The 21276-nt window shown below is 39.7% G+C and overlaps 4 protein-coding genes and 1 long non-coding RNA gene across 7 annotated transcripts; 2 read left to right on the forward strand and 3 right to left on the reverse strand.

Moving 5' to 3' along the window:
* Positions 1–60: 60 nt before the first annotated feature.
* On the reverse strand, positions 61–5041 carry LOC116203468 (protein SGT1 homolog). The gene is made up of 10 exons (XM_031535197.1): positions 4756–5041; positions 3833–3902; positions 2947–3071; positions 2634–2763; positions 1893–1989; positions 1735–1800; positions 1105–1243; positions 806–891; positions 571–675; positions 61–479 (listed from the first exon to the last, which is right to left on the reverse strand). Exons 1-10 carry the CDS (start codon positions 4913–4915, stop codon positions 372–374), a joined length of 1086 nt encoding a protein of 361 aa, XP_031391057.1. The 5' UTR covers positions 4916–5041; the 3' UTR covers positions 61–371.
* Positions 5042–6225: 1184 nt separating this feature from the next.
* Positions 6226–9156, forward strand: LOC116203469 (pentatricopeptide repeat-containing protein At5g52850, chloroplastic). Its single transcript, XM_031535198.1, has one exon. It carries the CDS (start codon positions 6447–6449, stop codon positions 8781–8783), a length of 2337 nt encoding a protein of 778 aa, XP_031391058.1. The 5' UTR covers positions 6226–6446; the 3' UTR covers positions 8784–9156.
* A 109-nt stretch (positions 9157–9265) lies between these two features.
* LOC116203470 (probable NADH dehydrogenase [ubiquinone] 1 alpha subcomplex subunit 5, mitochondrial) lies at positions 9266–11192 on the reverse strand. Its single transcript, XM_031535199.1, has 2 exons — positions 10746–11192; positions 9266–9706 (listed from the first exon to the last, which is right to left on the reverse strand). Exons 1-2 carry the CDS (start codon positions 11056–11058, stop codon positions 9516–9518), a joined length of 504 nt encoding a protein of 167 aa, XP_031391059.1. The 5' UTR covers positions 11059–11192; the 3' UTR covers positions 9266–9515.
* Positions 11193–12308: 1116 nt separating this feature from the next.
* LOC116206325 lies at positions 12309–16711 on the forward strand. Of its 3 annotated transcripts, none has more exons than XR_004156658.1 (4): positions 12309–12444; positions 12820–13223; positions 13320–13995; positions 16574–16711. It is a non-coding gene; the product is annotated as an uncharacterized LOC116206325 (long non-coding RNA). The 3 variants fall into 3 exon arrangements; XR_004156659.1 differs by having other exon boundaries at positions 12820–12977; positions 13080–13995; XR_004156657.1 differs by having other exon boundaries at positions 12820–13995.
* On the reverse strand, positions 16015–18066 carry LOC116206324 (probable WRKY transcription factor 27). The gene is made up of 3 exons (XM_031539157.1): positions 17339–18066; positions 17132–17245; positions 16015–16970 (listed from the first exon to the last, which is right to left on the reverse strand). The coding sequence occupies exons 1-3, from the start codon at positions 17785–17787 to the stop codon at positions 16448–16450; spliced, it is 1086 nt and encodes a 361-aa protein (XP_031395017.1). The 5' UTR covers positions 17788–18066; the 3' UTR covers positions 16015–16447.
* Between the last annotated feature and the right edge of the window lie 3210 nt (positions 18067–21276).

The raw sequence follows: 21276 nt of genomic DNA on the forward strand, positions 1-21276 counted from the left end.
AACCTACACACATACAATAATTGAGAAACGCAGACTAAAATTATCCAATAACTCTTCATACTGGAAATGTTCTTTAATCATTCAGACTTAAACACAGATTGGTGATACCTTCCTTACCGGGCCACCAGAATTCATATAGTCAGAACAGGTAAAAGCATATGCTTTGCCCCGATTATAAAACAGAAGATTCATTCTACTTCTTCACATTGCAGCAGTAAAATCCAAAATATTCACACAAGTATTGCAAAGGAAAGTATGACTTAGCATAATAATAGAGAAAGAAAGCGAAGAGAGGCCAAACACTTGTCCAATGTCGAAAATCGCATCTTACTCAGTACAGTTACAAGAGAATTTAAACCAGACAAGCCTCCCTAATATTCCCACTTCTTCACCTCCATTCCATCAGGAGGGCTCCCTTCCACCTTCTTCGACCCAACCTCTTTCCAGTTGGTGGACAGCACAGTCCCATTCGACTCCACCTGTGCAACATAAAACAACAGATGATTGACCAATTGTTATGCGTATGACTTTGGTAAGTGCACTGGACAACTTGGAGAAGATGAATCTTACGAAAGATTTCCTCATTGCTCTCCTTGTGTCCTCATCAGCATCCTGATAGATGTCCCTGAAGAATTTGTTCAAAGCTGCATCTCCATCGAGTTTTTCTTCCTTCTCCTGTAACCCATATCCGGAGGTGTCATGTTCCAGCCAAAAAGAGGGCATCCTCTTCTAAGTTGAGCCACTTGAACCTTGTGGTATACGAAAAGAACTAGTTCACATTTTAGGTTTAAAAGATTGGATATACCTGCTTCTTCACTTCGGCTTCAAGCTTATCCCAGTCCACTCTCTTTGGTTTTGATGATGGGTAAGAGGGTCTATGAGTTCCAGCATCTGATTCAAAATGATTTTATCAGCACATACAGTTCTCTTAAATGATGAAGAATCTTTACGTGCTAATATAACTGATAATCACCAATTTCGTGAATGAAAATCATGCAGGCACAAAAGGAGATATAATGGCGTGCGATATAATGGTAGACAAGGCAGAAATATTGTGATTTCCTCTAAATTTGAATCTCCTCAATCTTATGGAGCCCAATTTACCTGAAGATACATTGACTCTTTGAGCAACGGCATTTTCCTTGCTAAACTCAAGAGAAGTCCACTGAATGGATTCAGCTTTAGCTAGACGAATTTCGACTTTGGTAGACAAGACATTGCATCTGCATTTATCGGGTATTATCTGTTTACAATGGGAAATAACACTTAAATTAAACAGCTTTGCAGATGGCCAAAAAAAAAAAAGAACAGCTCTACACAGTCAAAGAACCCAACACCAATGCAAAAAAGTCAACCCTCCACAAATAAAAAAAAATAAAAAGATATGGATCAATATTGAAAAATATTTTTGAAACATAATACTATTTCTCTGCTTTCGAGCCGATGAAAACTGCTCAGCATGCATGCAGCTTGATGGTACCATGGTAGTCGAATAAAACATAATATTATAAAATAATATTAACTAAGTTAAAAGGATAATTTTGTATATTCAAACTTCTATTAACAACCAAAAAAACTACCCACATCTCTCATTATTCTCTCTCCCTCTCCTCTTTCTTCCCTCGCTGTTCCATCATTTTCTCTCAACTCAATATGCAAACCGCGCGTAGCGCAGGTTCAGGGTCTATACATACATACATACATACATATATATATATATATATATATAAATACCTTTCCAAATAACCGAGGTTGAAAATGATAAGGTTCTTCACCAGGAACATCAATGCTGAGACTCAGCTGCAAGCAGCAATCAGGAGTCAGGTGTCAAATGGCCACCAGCAATGAAATATATATTTAGATAAAAGAGTATCATTGGTTTTGGCACGTACAATCTGTTCCCCAAAATCAACAGTTACATCCTTAGCAGGAATTCCCTTTGCAAATATGGTCACCACCACTTCCTCTGGCTTTTGGTAGAATTCATGTCTGCAAGTGCCAAACAAAAGTATAAAAATATCCCTTAAGAGTATTTCAAGCCAAATGTTTAAATTCCCAAAATTCTTCACACCAAAAGGAAGCTAACCCGTTTGGTAAACAAAATTTTTTTTAACTTTACTCCACTTGACTCCACTTATTTTCAATTCAACAACACAATTATTACTTTTCCCATTTTTCTTCAATTTCTTTAACCATTCAATTCAATTTTTAATACTAAATTATCTCAACTATTCATTACTTTTTACACTTTTTCTTATAATTCAACAAAACAATCATTACAAACCAATTAAAACTAAAACTCAACTCTACTCAACTCTAAAACCAAACATAACCTAAGTTCGCATGACTTTTGTAATAATATAGTAGGGTGCTGAAGCACCGTCTCATGAGATTTAACAAAACTATATTTTTAATCGTGAAGCAGTCATAACAAGAATTTTCATGCAAGGAAGGTGGAGAAGTCCCCAGCCTGACCCACCATATGGGCAACCATGTGATGGAGAAATCTAACAAGGTCCGAACTCAATGAGCTGAAACAGGACCAACAGTCCAAGAATGCTTCGTCATAGAAAGTTAACCTGATACTAATAGCAGAATGTAAATGAGCGTGTAAGCTCAGAAGTTGATCTTACCTGTATCTAGATCTGATGGGTGTCACTGGAACCTCCTGGGGTAAAGATCCCTTCCCAGGCTGAACAACTGGGGGAACAACACTAGTTGGAGCTTTTTCCAACGGCTTCTCAACTACATCACCAGATTCCTCTGAAGATAACCCAGAAACCTCAGTAATTTGATAAGATAGGTAATGAGCATTCAGTATTCTAACTACCATGAGAACAAGCCTACTCAATAATTCTTATTCATAGAACAAGTTTGGACCTCATTCAAGCAGTTAAAAGGAATGCATACAGGAGCATCATTAGACAGTAGTTAGCTAATAAATACCTGCAATTTTCTCCTCACATTTCTTAATCAAGCCTGTGAACCTCGAGTCTCCTGGTGCCAAAGTAGCACCTGACTTGAAAGCTGCCTTGGCAGTTTGATACTCCTCAAGCTCAAAGCAGGCATTACTGGAAACAAAAAAGAAAAGATGTGTCCTTATATAATTCCCATGGAATAGTTTCCAATACAAGACTGGGCAAGAGACATTTATCACAACAGCTATGTGGCAAATCCTAACTGGCTTTATTTTTGGCTGAAATATATACTTAAACTATGCAAGCAATCAAGTAACTTCAAGAACCAAACCAAACACCAGTTCAGACATAAACAATTATTGAACTGTGATTATTTTAAGTATTAATAGTCATTCCTCGTCCAAAAGCTGAAGTAGATTAGACCATAATGGTTTTCCCAAGACAATTAACAAAGGAATAAAATCTTATAAACCTCGAAAAGCATCTCCCTAGAAATAATTTGGTTTTTGATTATCTTGGTCCAAATTCAGTTATTCTATGATGGATAAAAATCCAATCTATCAAGTGCTCACTTCCAGTCTCTGAAAATAAAATAACGAGCAATGATTTCCCCCCAAACACTGCAGCTTCCAGTTACTCATCATCAGATGAAACTTTTGACCTCTCGAACACATCATAGAACCTATTAGCAAAATCTTCAGACAGGAGTTCTATCAGGAAGAAGAAGGTTCACCCTAAAATAAAATTCACAAGTTTGATTGTATCCTTTCACTCATGATTCATGCTTTTACAAGTCCAGACAGGGCAGAAATGAACATCATACATTGAGAATCTACTTTGTGAATCAGGTAACAAAAAAGAAAGAAACATCCAGGGTAAAAGAAAAGGGAAATCATGAAACTGAAGGTACTCACCCTTTACGAAGGTATGCTTTAGCCATGGAAGGCTCCAGTTCAATTGCTCTATTCGCATCAGCAACAGCCTCTACAGAATAAAATATTAGTAAGTAATGACAGCATCAATTATGCAAGATTGATAGCTTATATCAACGAATAGGCAGCAATGCTAGATTTGAGAAGAGCAAGCATAAGTTTGATAAAACTTCAAGCACACTTCGATCATGTTCAGACCACAAATAATTAATTTCTCATCAGAACTGCCAGCTGAGAGTTTATGTCCTATTCCAATTTCCACAATACTAATCACAACTTTCCGAGAATATCAGTATCAACATCTGTCTCATGCAACCTTTTCAACATTGGTCCCCAAGACTCAAGTTCTGCATTACAAATTCCAGTCCTTTCGAGATATTGCCCCTGATCCTGCATATGGGATGCTCTATCCTACTCACACGTTACTTTAATTCAACTTTTCTAATAAGAGCAGAGCGCTAAAGTAATTATTTGCCCACAATGGACAGAGCATGGAAAAGGAGAAAGCCGCGACCAAGATCCTTTCTTCGATGCCAATCAAGACTAGAATACCAATTACATAGCACATTGATAGGGAAATATATCGGGTCAAACAGATTGCCCTTTACACATAAGGCCATCCCCAAGTCCAATCAGCATCAATTGATCTCGCCCCCGGTCCAGTTTCCCATTAGCCAAACAATCTATCCAGAATCATCGAATCAGATCTCAATTAGATATCAAAAGCCCTAAGAAACAAAACTTTGCTCTCAGATTATCGAGCCTCCAATAATCACTGTCAAAATCACAACAAATCTCCCTCTAAGGGCAGAGACAGTGAAAGGACCAAGGACGCTATCCACCCAGAGCTTAAGGGAATGAATGATTATCTCCCGATAAAGCAGACAGAAGGTGTGAAAGAGTACCAGTGAAGTTGCGGAGCTTGAAGTTGGCCTGAGCGCGGTCGGCGAAGAGCTCGGCATTCTTGGGGCTGAGGGAGAGGGCCTGGGTGTAGAGGTCGACGGCGAGCTCGAAGTGGTCGTCGATGAACGCCGCCTTGGCCTTGCCCTCGAGATCGGACGCCATCGGACTCGGGGAAGACGGGGAGACAGCAAAGAGAACTCTCTAGAATGGGAAAAATAAGTGCAGAGAGAGAGAGAGAGAGAGAGAGAGAGAGAGAGAGGGGGGGGGGGGGAGAGGAGATTGATGAAATCTAATTGACTTGAGGAAGCGATAAAGGGAAAGGGAAAAAGAATATATAAAATTATTTCAATATTCTTAATTACTAATTATTGTGATTTTCTTGACTTTTTTTATATTCTTTACCCCTTGATATTATTGAACATATTATAAATAAATATCCAATGATCAAATAAAAGTAATTGCTTAATTAGGTCTATAATATTTCACCCGAAAAGAAGAGACTCTTAACAAAGAAAATTACGTTTTTACACAAAATTAATAGCATTTCTAATTTCATGAAGTTATAGCTTGTACAAGTTTGATTCTAATTGAGTTTAATATCGTCATATTAAAATAAATAATTTCTTTGTCAACAGATTGTATGTAAATATTTAAATTTCTTGCCATGTTTTGCTTAGAATAAAGAATATGTTCTTGATAATCATTCAAATCCTTGTAGTGTGTACATTATGGCATGCTTACTCGGTATTTAAATTTAATCTTGAAAGCATTTTTTAGAGTTTAGATTCAATTTAAATAGTTGAATATTTAGACTTATTGATTTGCCAACGACCTCGGTAGTTGTGGCTGCTAGCGAGGCCGTTTCTCTTTACAAGCACCAATCCCAATAAGGGGTAGGATGGGTGAGGTTTTTTTTGAAATATTGTTTAAACACATTGATTGCGTAATAACGCTATCAGCATTTGACAAAAAAATTGATAGATTAAGGTGTTAGATTTGGGGTAAATATAAAATTATCATATGTAATTTTGGGAAAGAAATATGCTAAATCAGAGAAAATACCCAAAATCCTTACTAAGTGACACTTTTTTCCCTAAATTATTATAAGTTAAGCCCCAAAATCACTTAAATATCATAATTTCGGGCAATAATATTTATTTTCCCAATTTCATTAACATTGATTTTATTTCATTCAATTATTGAAGTTTGAATTAGTAAACTAAAAGTATTATAATTGACCATATTTATGTTATTAAGTCGCACCCTATCTTTTCTTTTTCCTTTTTGGTATCGGGTTGTGTCTAGGGCAACGTGCACGCACATCTCGGCTAATTCAACTTGAATTATTATAGTATTGAAAGTATTATTATCCACCATATTGCTATTTAGCCCACTAATAAATTTTTAAGAAGATACAATCTCCAAAACCATAAATAGAAATTTCTTTTTCGAAAAAAAGAAGAAAAAAAAGAAAGATACATATATAGAAGCAATTTTGGTTTTCAGTCGGGTTCGGAGTTCGAACCCGTTTTGACATCGCAAAGCCGGTTGAATTTCCCGCCAAATCGAGCAGAGCAGTTCGTCCCAATCCGATCAAACTCGCCGGAAGAGTGAAGAAACCGTCGCCGTCCCGTGAAATCTTCGATTCCAACTGAAGCCGTATCTCGTCTAACAGCTCTGTTCCAAAAGAAATATGATATGTAGAGCCCTGCGGAGGGTTTTCGGCACCGAGCCCCGTCGGCTGGAGGAAACCTGCTCCCAGGTTCTGTCTCTCTGCAACTCTAAGTCCATAAAAGACGGAATCTGCGTTCACGGTCCAATTATTAAACTGGGTCTCGAGCAAGATTTGTACCTGACCAATACTCTGCTGTCTCTTTACGGGAAGTGCTGTGGACCGGACCAAGCTCGTCGATTGTTTGATGAAATGCTCCAGAGGGACATCGTGTCCTGGACCGGGCTCTTGAGTGCTTATGTGAGGGCCGGAGATCACGAGAACGCCCTCAGGGTGTTTGACTCGATGTTGAGCTCGGGGGAGACTCCGAACGAGTTCACCTTCTCAGGCGTCCTGCGTTGTTGCTCGAAATTGGGAGAGTTCGACTTGGGAAGTCGTGTTCATGCCTGTGTGATAAAGTGCGGGTTTGAATCGAATCCTATCCTGGGAAGTGTTTTGATTGAGCTGTACTCCAAGTTGGGTTCTAGTGAGGAAGGCCTGAAGGTATTTGAATATTTGGCAAACAAGGACACTGTTTCCTGGACAACCATGATTTCTTCACTCGTTGAAAGTGGGAAATGGCTTCGGGCATTGCAGTTGTATTCCCGAATGATTGAGGCTGGAATCACCCCCAACGAGTTTACGTTCGTGAAGCTTTTAGGTGCATCGAGCTTCTTCGAGTTTAATTATGGGATGATTCTTCACGCACAGTTGGTAGCTTGGGGAATCAACGTGAACTTGATCCTGAAGACGGCCCTTGTCAATATGTATACGAAGAACCGAAAGATGGAAGAAGCTCTCAAAGCCTTAACTTCTACGCCTGAGCATGACGTTTGCTTATGGACCGCAATAGTTTCCGGTTTGATTCAGAACTCGATGGTCACGGAGGCTGTCAGTGCTTTCCATCAGATGGATATCTCCAGAATCAAAGCGAACAATTTCACATACTCCAGCTTGCTGAGCGCATCCTCATCAATCTTATCACTCGAACTGGGACAACAGATACATTCACGGGTGATCAAAGTCGGACTTGAGGGTGATGTTTCAGTTGGAAACTCGCTCACAGATATGTATATTAAATGTTCCAATGTGATAGAAGATGTGTTGGGAGCATTCAGAAGTATCAACTCCCCGAACGTCATCTCTTGGACATCTCTGATTGCTGGTCTCATTGAACACAGCTTCATTGCGGAGTCGTTTCAGGCCTTCGTGGACATGAGAGCTGCTGGGGTGGACCCAAATTCTTTCACTCTCTCAACCATTCTCAAGTCTTGTGCAGCCGCTAAATCTCGGATTCAGACATCTGCTCTTCATTGCTATGTCATTAAAATCAGGGCACCCTATGATATTTCTGTCGGAAATGCTCTGGTCGATACATACGGTGCGTTGGACTTATTTGATGAGGCGTGGAACGTGACTAGGGAGATGGACCACAGAGACGTGATTACTTACACCAGTTTAGCTACGAGAATGAACAATGCAGGGCATCATGAAACGGCGCTGAGCTTGATCAGATTGATTACTGCTGAAAACATTGAGATGGACGAATTTAGTCTTGCGAGCTTCCTGTCTGCAGCATCGAACTTATCTTCGATCCAAACTGGGAGGCAACTTCACTCTCAGTCGGTGAAATCTGGGCTAGGCCATGGGCTTTCGGTCTCAAATGGACTGGTTGATTTATATGGGAAATGCAAGTCTACTGATGATGCCCGCAAGGCCTTTGACGACATACCCAAGCCCAATGTTGTCTCGTGGAACGTGTTAATCTCAAGATTGGCATCGAATGGGCTGGTCTCTTCTGCACTCTCTTCTTTTGAAGATATGAGGCTCGCAGGAGTAAATCCCGATTCGATCACCTTCTTGTTGGTCCTTTCTGCCTGCAGTCGCGGTGGTTTGGTTGATCTTGCTCTCGAGTATTTCCATTCCACTAGCAAAACACACAATATAGAGCCAGAGCTTGAGCACTACACTTGTTTAGTCGACCTTCTTGGACGAGCTGGGCGGCTAGAGGAAGCCAGAGAGGTGATCGAGAGCATGCCCTTAAGGCCTGATGGTGCAATTTACAAGAAATTGCTCAGTGCATGCAAGTTGCACAGGAACGTGCCTTTGGGAGAAGATATGGCGAGACGAGGTCTAGAGGTCGACCCAATGGATCGAACTTTCTACGCCATGCTTGCAGACTTATACGATGCATCGCGCCGATATGATCTGGGTGACGAAACTCGGAAGGTGATGAGAAGTATCGGCTCAAAGGGGAATTCCTCGGTACGAGTGGATGTAGATACCGAACGAGGTGACCTTATTTCAGGAAATGGATAGCATATAGACTTTCCTGCTCCGATGGTTTAGCCAGATAGAGAGATAAAGAGACCATTGATGGAAGGTCGCTGCATCTCGAAAAGATATAGAAGAGACCATTGTTCACGATAAATCGAGTATTGAGTTGTGCCATGACAAAATAGGATGCGCAAGTTCAAAATCCATGGCTCTTAGAGGTGTGGCTCGTCAACCTTCTGGTTCAATATGCTCCTGAGCGAAAGATTCATTCCAAGAAGAAACTACCCAATTTGATCACATAATAGGAAAGTGGAGCCCCAGAGGCTTATGGACTTTGGTGACTGAACTTGATGAGCCGCTCGACGGAGCAAATTTTGACTCAGAATGGCCATACATTTTCAATTTACTTGTTAAATGATTCAGAAATTTCAAATGACTATTATCAACTTGATCTGCAACATTATTCATGAACAATATTGAAATAAAAACTCGAGCTAAAAATGCCTAGTAGGACAGGGAGCCCGAACCTCAAGCTGATCTATAGCTACTGTGTCATAGATTCACTGAATTGGAAATGAGTACCGGAACTCACGAACAGAAGTCCCAACACTTCTGATTCGGTTCGGATAAACAAGTGGCTGGTTCAAAAGTATGTCCTGGAACATCATCTCTAATCCATATAGAAAAATGGGCTTATTACAATATAACATTGAACGGAACCGGAAAGACATCCATCCTTGAAAAACAAACATGGAAACTAAAACCAGCATGGCCTTATTCTTTCGATGATGACTCACTGGAAGTCACCTGAGGCACCTCTTTCTTCGATAACACAGCCCCTAGGGTCTTGTAGAACTCCTCAGGGAGAGGGCCCGGTCGGTGTTGAGGGACATGCTTGGGAACAGGAGCATCATTCTCAATAACCTCGCACTCATAGTCGTCAGGCACGCCCCAGGGATCCCACTCTGTAGTTCAATAAGCAAACAATAAGTATTTCCATAAAGAAAGTCCAATCTCAACAAAATTAACTAGTTCGATCTGCTTCCCCATAGAGAGTAGAAGCCAAATGATCCAATTGCATCTCAACTCCAAATGTATTGACCTTCCTCAGTAGACAAGATAAATACAGGTGTTATTACACCTTCACAATTTCACAATCTCCTTTCATCTCTTCCTTATATCGTGTCTGAATGATAAATAAGATTTTTCATCACTGATGAGACTGAGGGCGTAGTACCCGGATATTGAAAGCAAATAGGGAACAAAATGACCTCAAATGATAATGCACATCAGAAGAGGCGTATCACATCCATAGACACATGCAAAGACATTCTCCTATGCCCAAACTAGAAATTCTAAAAACCGACCAACTTCACCATTGGACTCAATCAGCAAAGCTAATATTAAATTACATGTATTGCATCCACTCATACATGAAAGACATAACAAGCAGCAGCTTCAACCTAACTATGAGATAGCATTCATGCTCAAATGACCACACACTATTTTAAGCACGTGAAGCTGCTATGCACTTCTAGTGGTCTGTGGTAACAGGGAGAGACTCACGTTCTGGCTTTCGCTAGGTTCAGCATTATCAAGAATCTAGCTCACCGATACTTTACAGTGATCTACTTACCCGCTCATAAGCGAGACCCATTTCCGAAAATGACCAATCAACAACAAACCCTCAAGAACTCATAAGCAATTCTCAGATCAAAAGAGCTTCATTTTTGAGACATTCAGCTCCTTCAGCTCAACAATTTCGGCGAGCAGAAATCCTCCTCGAGCAGCAGAAACCAATACAATTTCCACTCATATTGGCCAAAATCTCCAGTTACCCCTCCTACATTAGATCATCTTTTTCATAGGATATCTTCATTTTCCGTCAACAATGAGTTGGCTTTACCATTAATAGCTTAATCTAAGCTCTCATTCAGAGTGGCAATGAAACGAAAGCCTTAGAACAACGGCAAAGGAAGGCATAAATAGGAAAGGTGCACGAACCGATCATTTTGCCGATGAGAGTGAGCTCATCGCGGGCCTCCTCGATGAGCTCCTCGACCTGGCCGCAGCCGAGCCGCTTCTCGATCGCCTCCCAGTCCTCCTCCTCCTGGCACACCTTCAACCGCTGACTCGTGAAGCTCTCAACCGCCTTGCGGTAGCCCTCGTCCTCGGGGACGGCCTGTATCTCCTTCAACGTCTTGGTGTAGAGGTCGATCAGGACCTCCCTCGCGTTCGGCACCACATCCAGGCCCACGATCCCCGTTGTCTGCTTCACCTGGGCCAGCAGCGGCCGCCCGATCACGCGGAGGAACATCTTCCAGGTGGCTGAGCTCCGATAAACTTCTTTGCCCTAGCTGAGCTGCTCACTGCTCAGTCCTCCTCTCGGGCTTGTTTGGGTTCTCACTCCGGTGACAAGAGATTGCCCCTACGCTGCGTTTAGTTCGGGTCTACTCCCTCGGCCTGCCACGTGAGATTTATCCGGTGTTGATTATTTCAATTTACTCCCTGTAGTTTGTATATGATCCCTATACTTTTGTTGATGAGCCCATCTGTAAGTCCACTAGCCCGATCCAAATAAATAAGGCAATTGGAGGCCCATTCAGCAACTGCTTCTCTGTGTGTGTGGGCCCTTTCTTTTTCCTTTTTAATGCTTATGGGCTGATTGTGGAACGGAGTCCAAAAAGTATAGGAAGTCCTTCAAGAGGGAACTGGCATTTAACTACGTTCATCCAAGTCATGAGGACTAAGAAATTTGGGATTTGATTCTTATTATTAAGATTTCTTATGCAATTTTACTTCTCATTTTCATGTACTCAACTTAACAATAAACTAGAATTATGGAAAATCCGATGGCACCTCTTCCCCTGAAATTTCTCCCCATTCAGAAAGAAATTTGATGCATTATGTTAACATGCGCATGGAGTACCGAGTATCTTCAAATGAAAGATTTCATGACTTTCCTTTCAACTTCCCTTTCAGTCAGGGAGAAACATAGGTAACTCATCCGGAAAAAAAAAGGCCATGACATCTTGTGTCTTCCAAAGACTGATTTAAGGGCATGAGCATGCATCAGTTAGGGCGTAACATATCTGAACACCAGGCGTATCTCAAGGCGAGATCTTGGAAGGGAGATTTCACGTGATGATCTTTCATGTTTCAGTCAAAAGGAAAAATAATGTTTTTGAAAACCATGTGTATCATAAGATGAGATCCCAAAAGAGGAGATTTTACGTGATGCGTTTGCCTATTTCAGTCAAAAGGATAAAATAACGTATCTAAAGGCTGTGTGTATCACACGGCGAGATCTTGGAAGGGTTATTTCATGTGATGCGCTTGCCTATTTCAAACAAAAGGAGAAAACAACGTATTTGAACACCAGATGTATCACAAGGCGAGATCTCGAAAGGGGAGATTTCACGTGACTTGTTTGCCTGTTTTAGTCAAAAGAATAAAATAACGTATTTGAAGACTAGACGTATCACAATACGAGATTTCGGAATGAGAGATTTCACGTGACGTGCTTGGCTATAAAAGAGAGTAATTGCCTTAAGAGTAGTCGTGGAGTCTAAAACATAGAGATAGATAAGAGAGTTGTTTGAGAGGGAGATTGTTAGGAGTCATGGAATGTACAAGAGTGAGGGGGATCTTGGAGTTCATTGAAGGATATACTTGTAATCGTTGTGATGAAAGAATTTTGCAGGTGAGCATTTAAATCTTCTATATTTTGTGCAAAAATACTTTTTCAATATTTTGTGCAAATGGAGGAAGGGGTATTGGTACACCATCACAATGAACCAAGAGGTATTGGGTTCGATTTTTATTAGTAGATTTTTATGTCCATTTATTTCGTTTTATTTCATTTCATTGTACTGAGCCTGTGTGTCTACCTTATTATTGAAAAAAAATATTTTTTGCAAATGATTTGTTACCGAAAATAAATTTACTTATAAATTGTCTTTTCATGAGTAAATTAAACTTTTTTCCTTCTAAAATTACATTGTACGATTTGAAAATTGTTCTTTAAATTTTGAAATTTTACAGCCCAGTCTCATAAGTCCTTGTACATTTTTTACAGTTGGATTTGCACTTCTATCCACCCTCAGTGCAAACCTATACATACAAAGGATTGCTACGGAACGAGACCATGCAATTTTCCATATGTGAATCTATTGAAAATATACGGCTGTGAACTAGTAAGTAAGGAGAAGTCTTTATTCAGAAAAAAAGAAAAAAGTAAGGAGAAGTCTCTTTCTCATTTGTTTTATTTTTATTATTTTTTTTTCGATTTTCTTAATTAACATATTTTCCCGGTATTCTTTTTTTGGTTTATTGAAGTCGAAGTCAAAGGGGGCTATGCTTTATCCTAGTTGTTAGAATGGGATTGGGGATAAAGGGGGTACATTATAGGCTGAATTTTGCGTTGAATTTTGGCTAAAATATTGGGTGGAAAAGCACGATAAGGAAGAAAAGTCTACATTGGTAAGTTTTCCCAGCAAAATGTCTTATTAAGATCTAGCACTGTAGATAAAGTTGGGTAGCTAGCAAAATAAGTTAATTTTATTTTTCTTTTGGCAGCAATTCGCTTTCGGCGCATGTTTGGAGCGGGCAATTGCAATTAAAATGGAATGGAATCACCATACAAAATCAGTCGGAGAATAGTGAGACGCAATATCGGTCTTGCTTGGGATCCAACTAGCTGCAAATCCAAAGGAAACCGAAAAAATCAAGAGCCTCCCAACAATGGTGCCTCTTTTAGTTGCGGCTGAAATTGGATTAAATCATTTTAATTATAAATTACTTTTCTAATATAACACCTATTTTAAAATGATATTTTCCTTAAGTTTGCTTTTAGAACATAATAAATATAATTTAATAAAAAATTATATATTTTTTATTTAGATTTTGTTTGATTGCTTTTCTTGACCGGAAACTATTTCAAATTAATTCTCTTTTAAGTACACCCTCAAAATTACTACAATGTATAATAAAAAATTAATATCATAATTCAATCTCTAAATTTATCAATTTTATTTTCCAAATTATTAAACAAAAGAAATCATAAAACTCCGACCACGGGGTTTAAAATTATTTATAACTTCTTAATTTCACTAATAAATACTTTTTAAATAATCTAAAAAAAATTCCATTAACAAATAACTATATTAAAGCCGATAAAGCTACTTCAGCAGGCTTACCCTGCCCATCGGAGTTTCTGCCGGCGAGGAAGTCCTTAACACGTCCAAATCTACGGGTATGTTAATTAATTACCTCATATTCAATCGTGTCCATCGGCTATGTACACCAGAAAATACACGCATATATATAAACACGCGGATATAAATATACATACACCAGATGTAGTCGAACCAAATGATCTATTTTATTTTTCATTATATTTGATGAAATAAGAAACTTATCTATGTCTGCAGCCACCGCCGCACTGACAAACGGTTTTCTAATTCTTCTTAATGTAAATATTTAAGTATATTGCTTGAAAGCAACATTAATGCCGCCCATCAATATTCAAATCACATAGAATGGCTGCACCATATAGTTTATTAGAGGGGAGGTCTATAAATTATGTTAAAAATCAAAACATAAAGGGTAATAACAAAAAAAAAAGTATAATTTTTTTAATCTAAAAATGTACGAACTTTCGATTTGATAACAATTCCAGCATGAAGTCAAATTTTCTGTTAATTTGGATGGAATCGAGGCCACAGAGGGCGCCAACGATATTAATTGGGGAGATAGCGCCAGTGACCCCAATCAAGGGATGGTGGCCAGAATCAAGACCCTACCTCCCGGAATTGAGAGAACCTTCAAATTAGGGATTCTCTTGATTCTATCAGGCGGAGGCACAACCTGACCATCACCCTCTGATTGAGGTCATCGGTGCCCTCATTCGATTGGGGTTGTTGGCGGCCTCTGTTACCTCGATTTCGTTCAAATTAATGAAAAATTTGACGCCGTGCTAGAATTGTTATCAAATCGAAAGTTTGTGCATTTTTAGATTAAAGAAAATAGTCCGTGCTATAATTATTAAAATGTGAAAAGTTTGTGGTTTTTTTTTGAGTTATTAACCCATACATAAATGAAAATCAATACATAATTGAAGTGCTCAAAATGCCACTATCATCCCTAACGAACTGTTGTATATAATAAATCTTGCTTATCTATCATTCGTACGGTTTGAAACTCACAGATAAAATACTCCGACAGACACGGATGAAATTTTAACGACATATTATAATCATATGAAAGTCGCAGTTACTTGTTCATCTTTTTCAATTTGTAGCGGACAAGAGTTCATTACATATGATTAATTACAACAGAAAGGTATGAAAATGAGTGAATTTTTTTACAATCACTGCATCGAGACGAAGGGCAGAAAGTTTGAGAAAAGATAGGTTACCGAGTAAAAGTGATATATTTTCAAAAGGGAAAATTTCTTCTAGAACGATTTTGATGACCATCATCATGAAATTCTTCATTGCTTTCTCATTTTTGTTAAGACCCACAATTTTTTTTCAAAAAAGATTAAGCTACAACAAGAACAAAGTTGAATCATCACTGTTTTTTCTTTTCCAATCATGAGATTCCCAAGCAAAAATCCCTACCATATTAGATTGATGATGATGCAAATTTCTAGGATGCTCACTTTCATACATATCAACCCCCATCATCATTATTATATTAGTAGTTACAAATGGCCACTTTATGTATTTCTCTAGAGAGAGAAAAAGGAAAAATAATAAATTAAATATTTCATATATTAATTAAAAAATTTGGGGGGTGGAGGGCAAATAAAATAAGTTTGACCAGTTCTGAAATCAAAATGAAAGGGATAAAAAATGTTTGACCAAAATTTAAACAATCTAATTAATTGAAGGGCTGAAGTGTGAACAGACAAAAAGGATCTTTGGAGGCGTTTTGTCCCGTGATAAAGGCGAGTCAGCCGGAGCCGGTCACGGTCTCAAGCCTCCCTTCCAGGGAACCGACAACTGTCACACACATCCACTTGCTATATTTCACTAACAATTGAGAAAGAAAAAAAAATCGTTTTCCAATAGATAGGAGTGACATTATTATTTCGTCGATCGGATAAAAAATTGCATATGTAGATCAAGCTTTTGGTGTAGACATCAAAGGAATATATCTTGCATGATTATATATTCAGTCATTCGAATTACTATCATATACAACTATATGATAACGAATGGTGAGCTAGTGGATAGAGATAGAGATAAAACTGGTAAAAATTTCACCAAAATTTAAGACTTTTTCTTCCCATAGAAAAATTTAAGACATATTTAGAGATAGATTTTATTCAATAAGGGCGAGCTTTGGCTAGGTTCTTTAATCAAAAAAAAAATCTCCCTAAGAAACTCATATCATCACTATACTTCCATTTGCGTAGAATCACTCTCTATGTGCTCTATATTTACATACAAAACTCTAGGAAGAAAATTCAGGAAAAAAAAGGGTAGAAAAGGGAAAAAAGGAAAATTAAAGGAACTATGGGTGGGTGGATAGGGAAGAGATTCTTTCTATCCCTTTCTATACCTAGTTGGTGCCAAAAATTAAAAAGTAAAAATCAAAAAAAAAAAAACTGATCTAAGTATCGATGGCTCTCCCTTTTCTGGCGACGGAAACCGCCGCGCGCCTGACGGAGCTGATTGATGAATGATCTGGTTAATTTACTAGTAGTCTCCCGAACCCGAACCTTGCCTGATACCGTAGCTAGAGTTTGGCACGTTGTTGTTGACTCCATGGAACCCCATGAACATGTCCTCACTGATGTTGTTTGCAATGTTTGGTATGAGCAGGTCCTCACCGTCGAGATCGGCCTCGTACTCACTCCCTACCATATCATCGTCCCCGATCTCACCCTCCTCTCCATTTTCCGACCTCGTGGCACCCTCAACCACCGAGTTATCCCGTCCGATCACGCCGTCCTCGTCGATCGGGGCAGTCAGAGGGGTGGTGGGTGAGAGGCTCGTCGGCATGCTCCCGGGATCGTCTGCGTGGGACGCAGCTTGGGCTTTCTGGAGTGCTCCGGTGAACTTGTTCCTGGTGCTGCCAGCAAGGGAGTTCCGGTGGGTTGGGCGTGGGTGCGTGTGCTCGCCCGTGTACGTCACGATGAACATGTTCGGGTCCGTGTTGCTCCGCTCCACCTGCTTCCTCGCAGCACACCCTTTTGAGCTGCTGCAACGGTAGTAGTTCCTACATAACAGTTCGGACGGCCATCAATGGATGTGTACGCGTCGCAAACATCAGCCGAGAGACAGTATATTATATGATTAAGGACCAGAGATGTTGTGTGACACGTCGAGGGAGTTTACGGAACGGTCCGTGGTTATTTTACGTGACAAGGTGAAGTCTACCTCGGGTACGGAGATCCTTTGATGGGTTTCTGCCCGTACTTCCGCCAAGCCCAGAGATCGGACGACAAGTTCTCCGCCGTCACATGGCAGACGTTCTTCTTCTGCTGGCTCTTCCTGCAAGAACGGTGAAAACCCCGCCACACAAGGGCGCATTCAGTTATACGGTTTCCGTTCAGTCACCGAAGTAACGCAGGGTTATCGGGTTACCTCTTCCTCGTCCGCGGCGTCTGAGGCGGCTGCACGGCAGGCGTCAGATTATATTGGTGGTTTACGTGCAGGGCTTGCTGCTGTAGTACGGAGCGGCTGTGAGAATCTGGAGCCTGGGCGACACGCCGGGGTACGCAGACGGGCGCGGGACTGACCAGGGATGCTCCAAGGACAGAAGGGCTCGGGTTGTCGGCTGCAGCGCGGGGGAGAAATGGAATGTACAGCTGCTGCAGCTCGTTGAAGCCGCTGTTCCGGGGATCGGTGAGGTTCGGGAACCCGAAGAGGAAGCTCTCACGGCCGAGCTCCTCCTCTTCATGGAAAGTCAACGTCGCCAAGCAGGCCGAAGGGTTGGGTCCCTGGCCGCCTATGGCCGACGCTGTGGCGGGGTAGGCGGCTGTGGGGACCCAGCTCCTCACGACGGCGCTCAGATCCCAGTCCCGATCTGCCATATAAAAGAAGCTTTGAGCAGTACGGGCAAACGAACAGCCTCTTCTCTTAAGCCAATGGGCTCTCTCTTCACTATATGAATTTCTCTCTCTGGCTGGCCGATGGAATTGGGTTGTGGGAGGAGGAAAAGGTCTGGTCTAGAGAGAGAATGGAAGAAGGGACGGCGCTGACTTTTTTGGGTGGGAGAAGAGGAAAAAAAACAATTATATATATATATATACACATACAGGGAGAGAGATATATATTGAAGTGATGGGAAATGGTGGAGCACTGAACCAGTAAATCGATAATTATTTATACAGAAAAAGGAGAGAGAGAGTGAAAGGAAGAAAATCCCAATTTCTTCCTCCTCCTTTGATTTTTTTTTCTCAATATTTTGGAATCGAAAGGTATCGAACACTCTGAACAAAAGAGAGTCTCATAGCAGATTCATGAGGCATAGAGAACCCTCACTCTTCCAAGCTAATACAAGGAGATCGTGTCTGCGCGACCAAGGTTGAGGTCAGGCTGCTATGGAGGAATTGAATACATTAATCTTGTTGTTCTGATTTGTTGCTGCTGTTGTTTAAACGTTTTGTATTTTTCCTTTGTGATTGTAATTCTGTATATTCTACTTTTTACTAATTTGTATGAGCGTTTTCTCATACTTCCTTTCGAGTAATGAATGAAAATACTCATCATTCTCGGATAAAAAAAATTATATATATATATATATATGTATGTAATGAATGAAAATCCTCATTATCTCCAGTACATACATTACATGTGTGCCCCTTTATATATAAGGTATTATTATTATTATTTTCCGTAGGAGGTTTTATTATTATTTTTGTTTTGGGGGCAATATAAAGCTTTTAGATTGACTTTGTGACAATGTCAAAAGGGGTAGGGGACGGGATGTAGGTGGGGGGCCGGAGAGAGAAAATGTGGCTCTGCGTTCTCAGTAGTGAGACGACGGTGACGGCGGGCCCCACAGGTCAGTACCGAAGATGCCTTCCTTCTACGGAGGAATTCGAATCCCATCTCTCTCTTTCCCCTACAGAAAAGAAAACCGAACCGTAGCTCGAGCTGTTTACTGGAAGGAGCTCTGTTGTCTAGACTAGAGCCATCCTCACGCGCCTCTACGTGCGCGTGCATGCCCATCGCCGGCCATGGCTGCCGTATCGTACCTCTTCCGACGATAAACGCCCCTAAGAATTTTATCGGGAACTCGGAGACGCGCAACGGACTTACCATTCGATAGATTGATGGAATTAAGTTAGATGCTGCACATGTATCATTGGGTAGGTTAATGGAAGATATCGGGATGCTCTGCATGATCTTCAATATGAACTATTGATTGAATCGATGAAATTTTTATGGTAATCCAGATAATTAGTTTAATGGTCTTTTGGATTTAGTCAATAATTATATCAGTAAGTGCTATTCCTTAGATTTCATGAGATTCTAGATTTCAACAAATTAATTGACAAATTATGGCTTGGAAAACAATGATCATATTCTAAATTAAAGTGCTTTATAAAAGATTCATAAAAAAAACTTAAAAAACAGAAGATTTTCGTAAAAGAGGTGCAGAAAATTATAAATCGAACACACAGAGATTGCATTATATTCGTACATATGGCAATCTACACTTATCAATTATGTGAGAATGTGCTTTCAATCTGATTAACTATTATATATTAATTTTTATTTATATGTCGACTTAATCTTAATCAAAATGTACTTTTTATAAGCAACTTAAGCTCCTGTAAATCAGATAAACTTTATATCTGAAGCTCAATTTACCCTTCAATCAGACTTCGCACCTCGTGCTCGTGCTTTGCGGCGGGGACTATCCCCGTACGTGCGAGACCTCCATGCACTGGACGATTCTTCCAGCGTATCCCCAGTCGCGCGTATAGCTACGCGCCTCGTATCTGATTGAAGTGCAGAAAGAAAGAAAGAGCACGTGCTGTCTCTCCCGGGCCACGTGACCCTTCTCTGTATGCGTTCGATAGTTTTCTTCTGTTTTGTCTCTCTCGTTTCCTCAGTAAAACCTATTATGGGCAAATGATCACGACTTGGATTAATAGGTCACACTTTGCCATGTCCCTCATTTATGGATGCGTGGTAAATATGGTTCGTCTTTCGAGTTTGTCTTTTGATTAAGACAATAGCACCAACTCGATCTCAAACCCGAATTAGAATATAAATGACACGCAACACCATGAATCGCCATATATTTTTACGATATACGACAAATTTCTCGACTTCCATGTTCCGGAGTAACCGGAATTTCAATCACATAAAGAATGGTTGTCGAGATGAAACTTTCTATATATGTATAGATCATATGGGACAAATTACAATTGAGAAACCCATTTTCCCGGGAAGGCTGTGTGAGTGCAATCACGTGTTAGGAGTTCTATTAAGGGGAAAGAAAATTAATTAATTAGAACACGAGAGTGGTGTTTTGCAGTTGAATGGATGTGGATCAATTAGGGTTAATCATATCTCATTAAAGATGAAATCAAAGAAGTTAATTAAGAAGCCATGCAAAATTTGGATATCACCCTTCAATGGACTTGCCAAGCAAGTTGCAGTTAATTAACAACAGAAAGTGGAAGGCCGCGAATTTTAATCTTGTAAGTATTATAATTTAGATTGATGGGACTATCCGTGGATATTTGATATATCCCGTAATTTTCCGATAGCCCTAATCATGGAAAGTCTAGGGGTTAAAGGTGCAACCTTGCGATATAACTAACCCATGAGTGACGAACTTACTTATATATAATTATAGACCAAAGCTTGCCTCGACTCGACTCAATTCGATTGCCTTTTGCAACTTCCGGACAAGGTCTAGCTCAAGCTCGAGATTAGTAGGCTAGCTATCGGTTCAATTCATTTTAATTGATTACAAGGAGAGAAAAAAAAAAAGCACATTATCATTTTAGATATTACGGTGATTATGGGTCCTCAATCGATGAATAGCCAAGCAGTGATGCATGGCTACACTATGTGGAAGTAAATGAGAAACATATGGAACTTTTTTTCGGGGTCCCATGTCAAGCTAGTGCAGGGTCCACCGATGAGCTTGCAGCGTAGGCTGGTAATAGGACTTATCAATAACTAGATGTAGGCTCGCGCGAATTTGAAAATATGACTGACCACTTATGACATAAGTTTATAGATGATATAAAATGTTCACGAATAATAAAAATTTGTCAATGATTACATTAACAGAATTAGCTATAAAAAAGTTGATATTTAGATATGATTTATTTTTTATTAATTCCACTTCAATTAAAGTTTTTAATTTTGGTTCTCAAATAAAAATAAATAAATTTATGTAGTTCCTATAGTATGAAAATTTGTGTTTTGTTGATGTGAATATGCTAAGCATGCCTATAAATAAATAATTATTTTTAAATTTTTTTAAAACTATATTAGATAATTTTTCTATCTTCAGTAATTGAAAAACTTTTAGAATTCCAGGATAATAATGT

Source organism: Punica granatum, chromosome 4 (assembly GCF_007655135.1).
Source record: "Punica granatum isolate Tunisia-2019 chromosome 4, ASM765513v2, whole genome shotgun sequence".
NCBI lineage: Eukaryota > Viridiplantae > Streptophyta > Magnoliopsida > Myrtales > Lythraceae > Punica > Punica granatum.

Coding starts and splice junctions, on each gene's coding strand:
- LOC116203468 (XM_031535197.1), bottom strand. CDS start 4,915: ATGGCGTCCGATCTCGAGGGCAAGGCCAAGGCGGCGTTCATCGACGAC. Junction 2,764..2,946: donor ATGTGAGGAGAAAATTGCAG/GTATTTATTAGC, acceptor GGTTATCTTCAG/AGGAATCTGGTGATGTAGTT. Junction 1,801..1,892: donor TTGATTTTGGGGAACAGATT/GTACGTGCCAAA, acceptor TGCTGCTTGCAG/CTGAGTCTCAGCATTGATGT.
- LOC116203469 (XM_031535198.1), top strand. CDS start 6,447: ATGATATGTAGAGCCCTGCGGAGGGTTTTCGGCACCGAGCCCCGTCGG.
- LOC116203470 (XM_031535199.1), bottom strand. CDS start 11,058: ATGTTCCTCCGCGTGATCGGGCGGCCGCTGCTGGCCCAGGTGAAGCAG. Junction 9,707..10,745: donor TCTCATCGGCAAAATGATCG/GTTCGTGCACCT, acceptor ATTGAACTACAG/AGTGGGATCCCTGGGGCGTG.
- LOC116206324 (XM_031539157.1), bottom strand. CDS start 17,787: ATGGCAGATCGGGACTGGGATCTGAGCGCCGTCGTGAGGAGCTGGGTC. Junction 17,246..17,338: donor ACGCCGCGGACGAGGAAGAG/GTAACCCGATAA, acceptor CCGTTCTTGCAG/GAAGAGCCAGCAGAAGAAGA. Junction 16,971..17,131: donor AAAGGATCTCCGTACCCGAG/GTAGACTTCACC, acceptor ACTGTTATGTAG/GAACTACTACCGTTGCAGCA.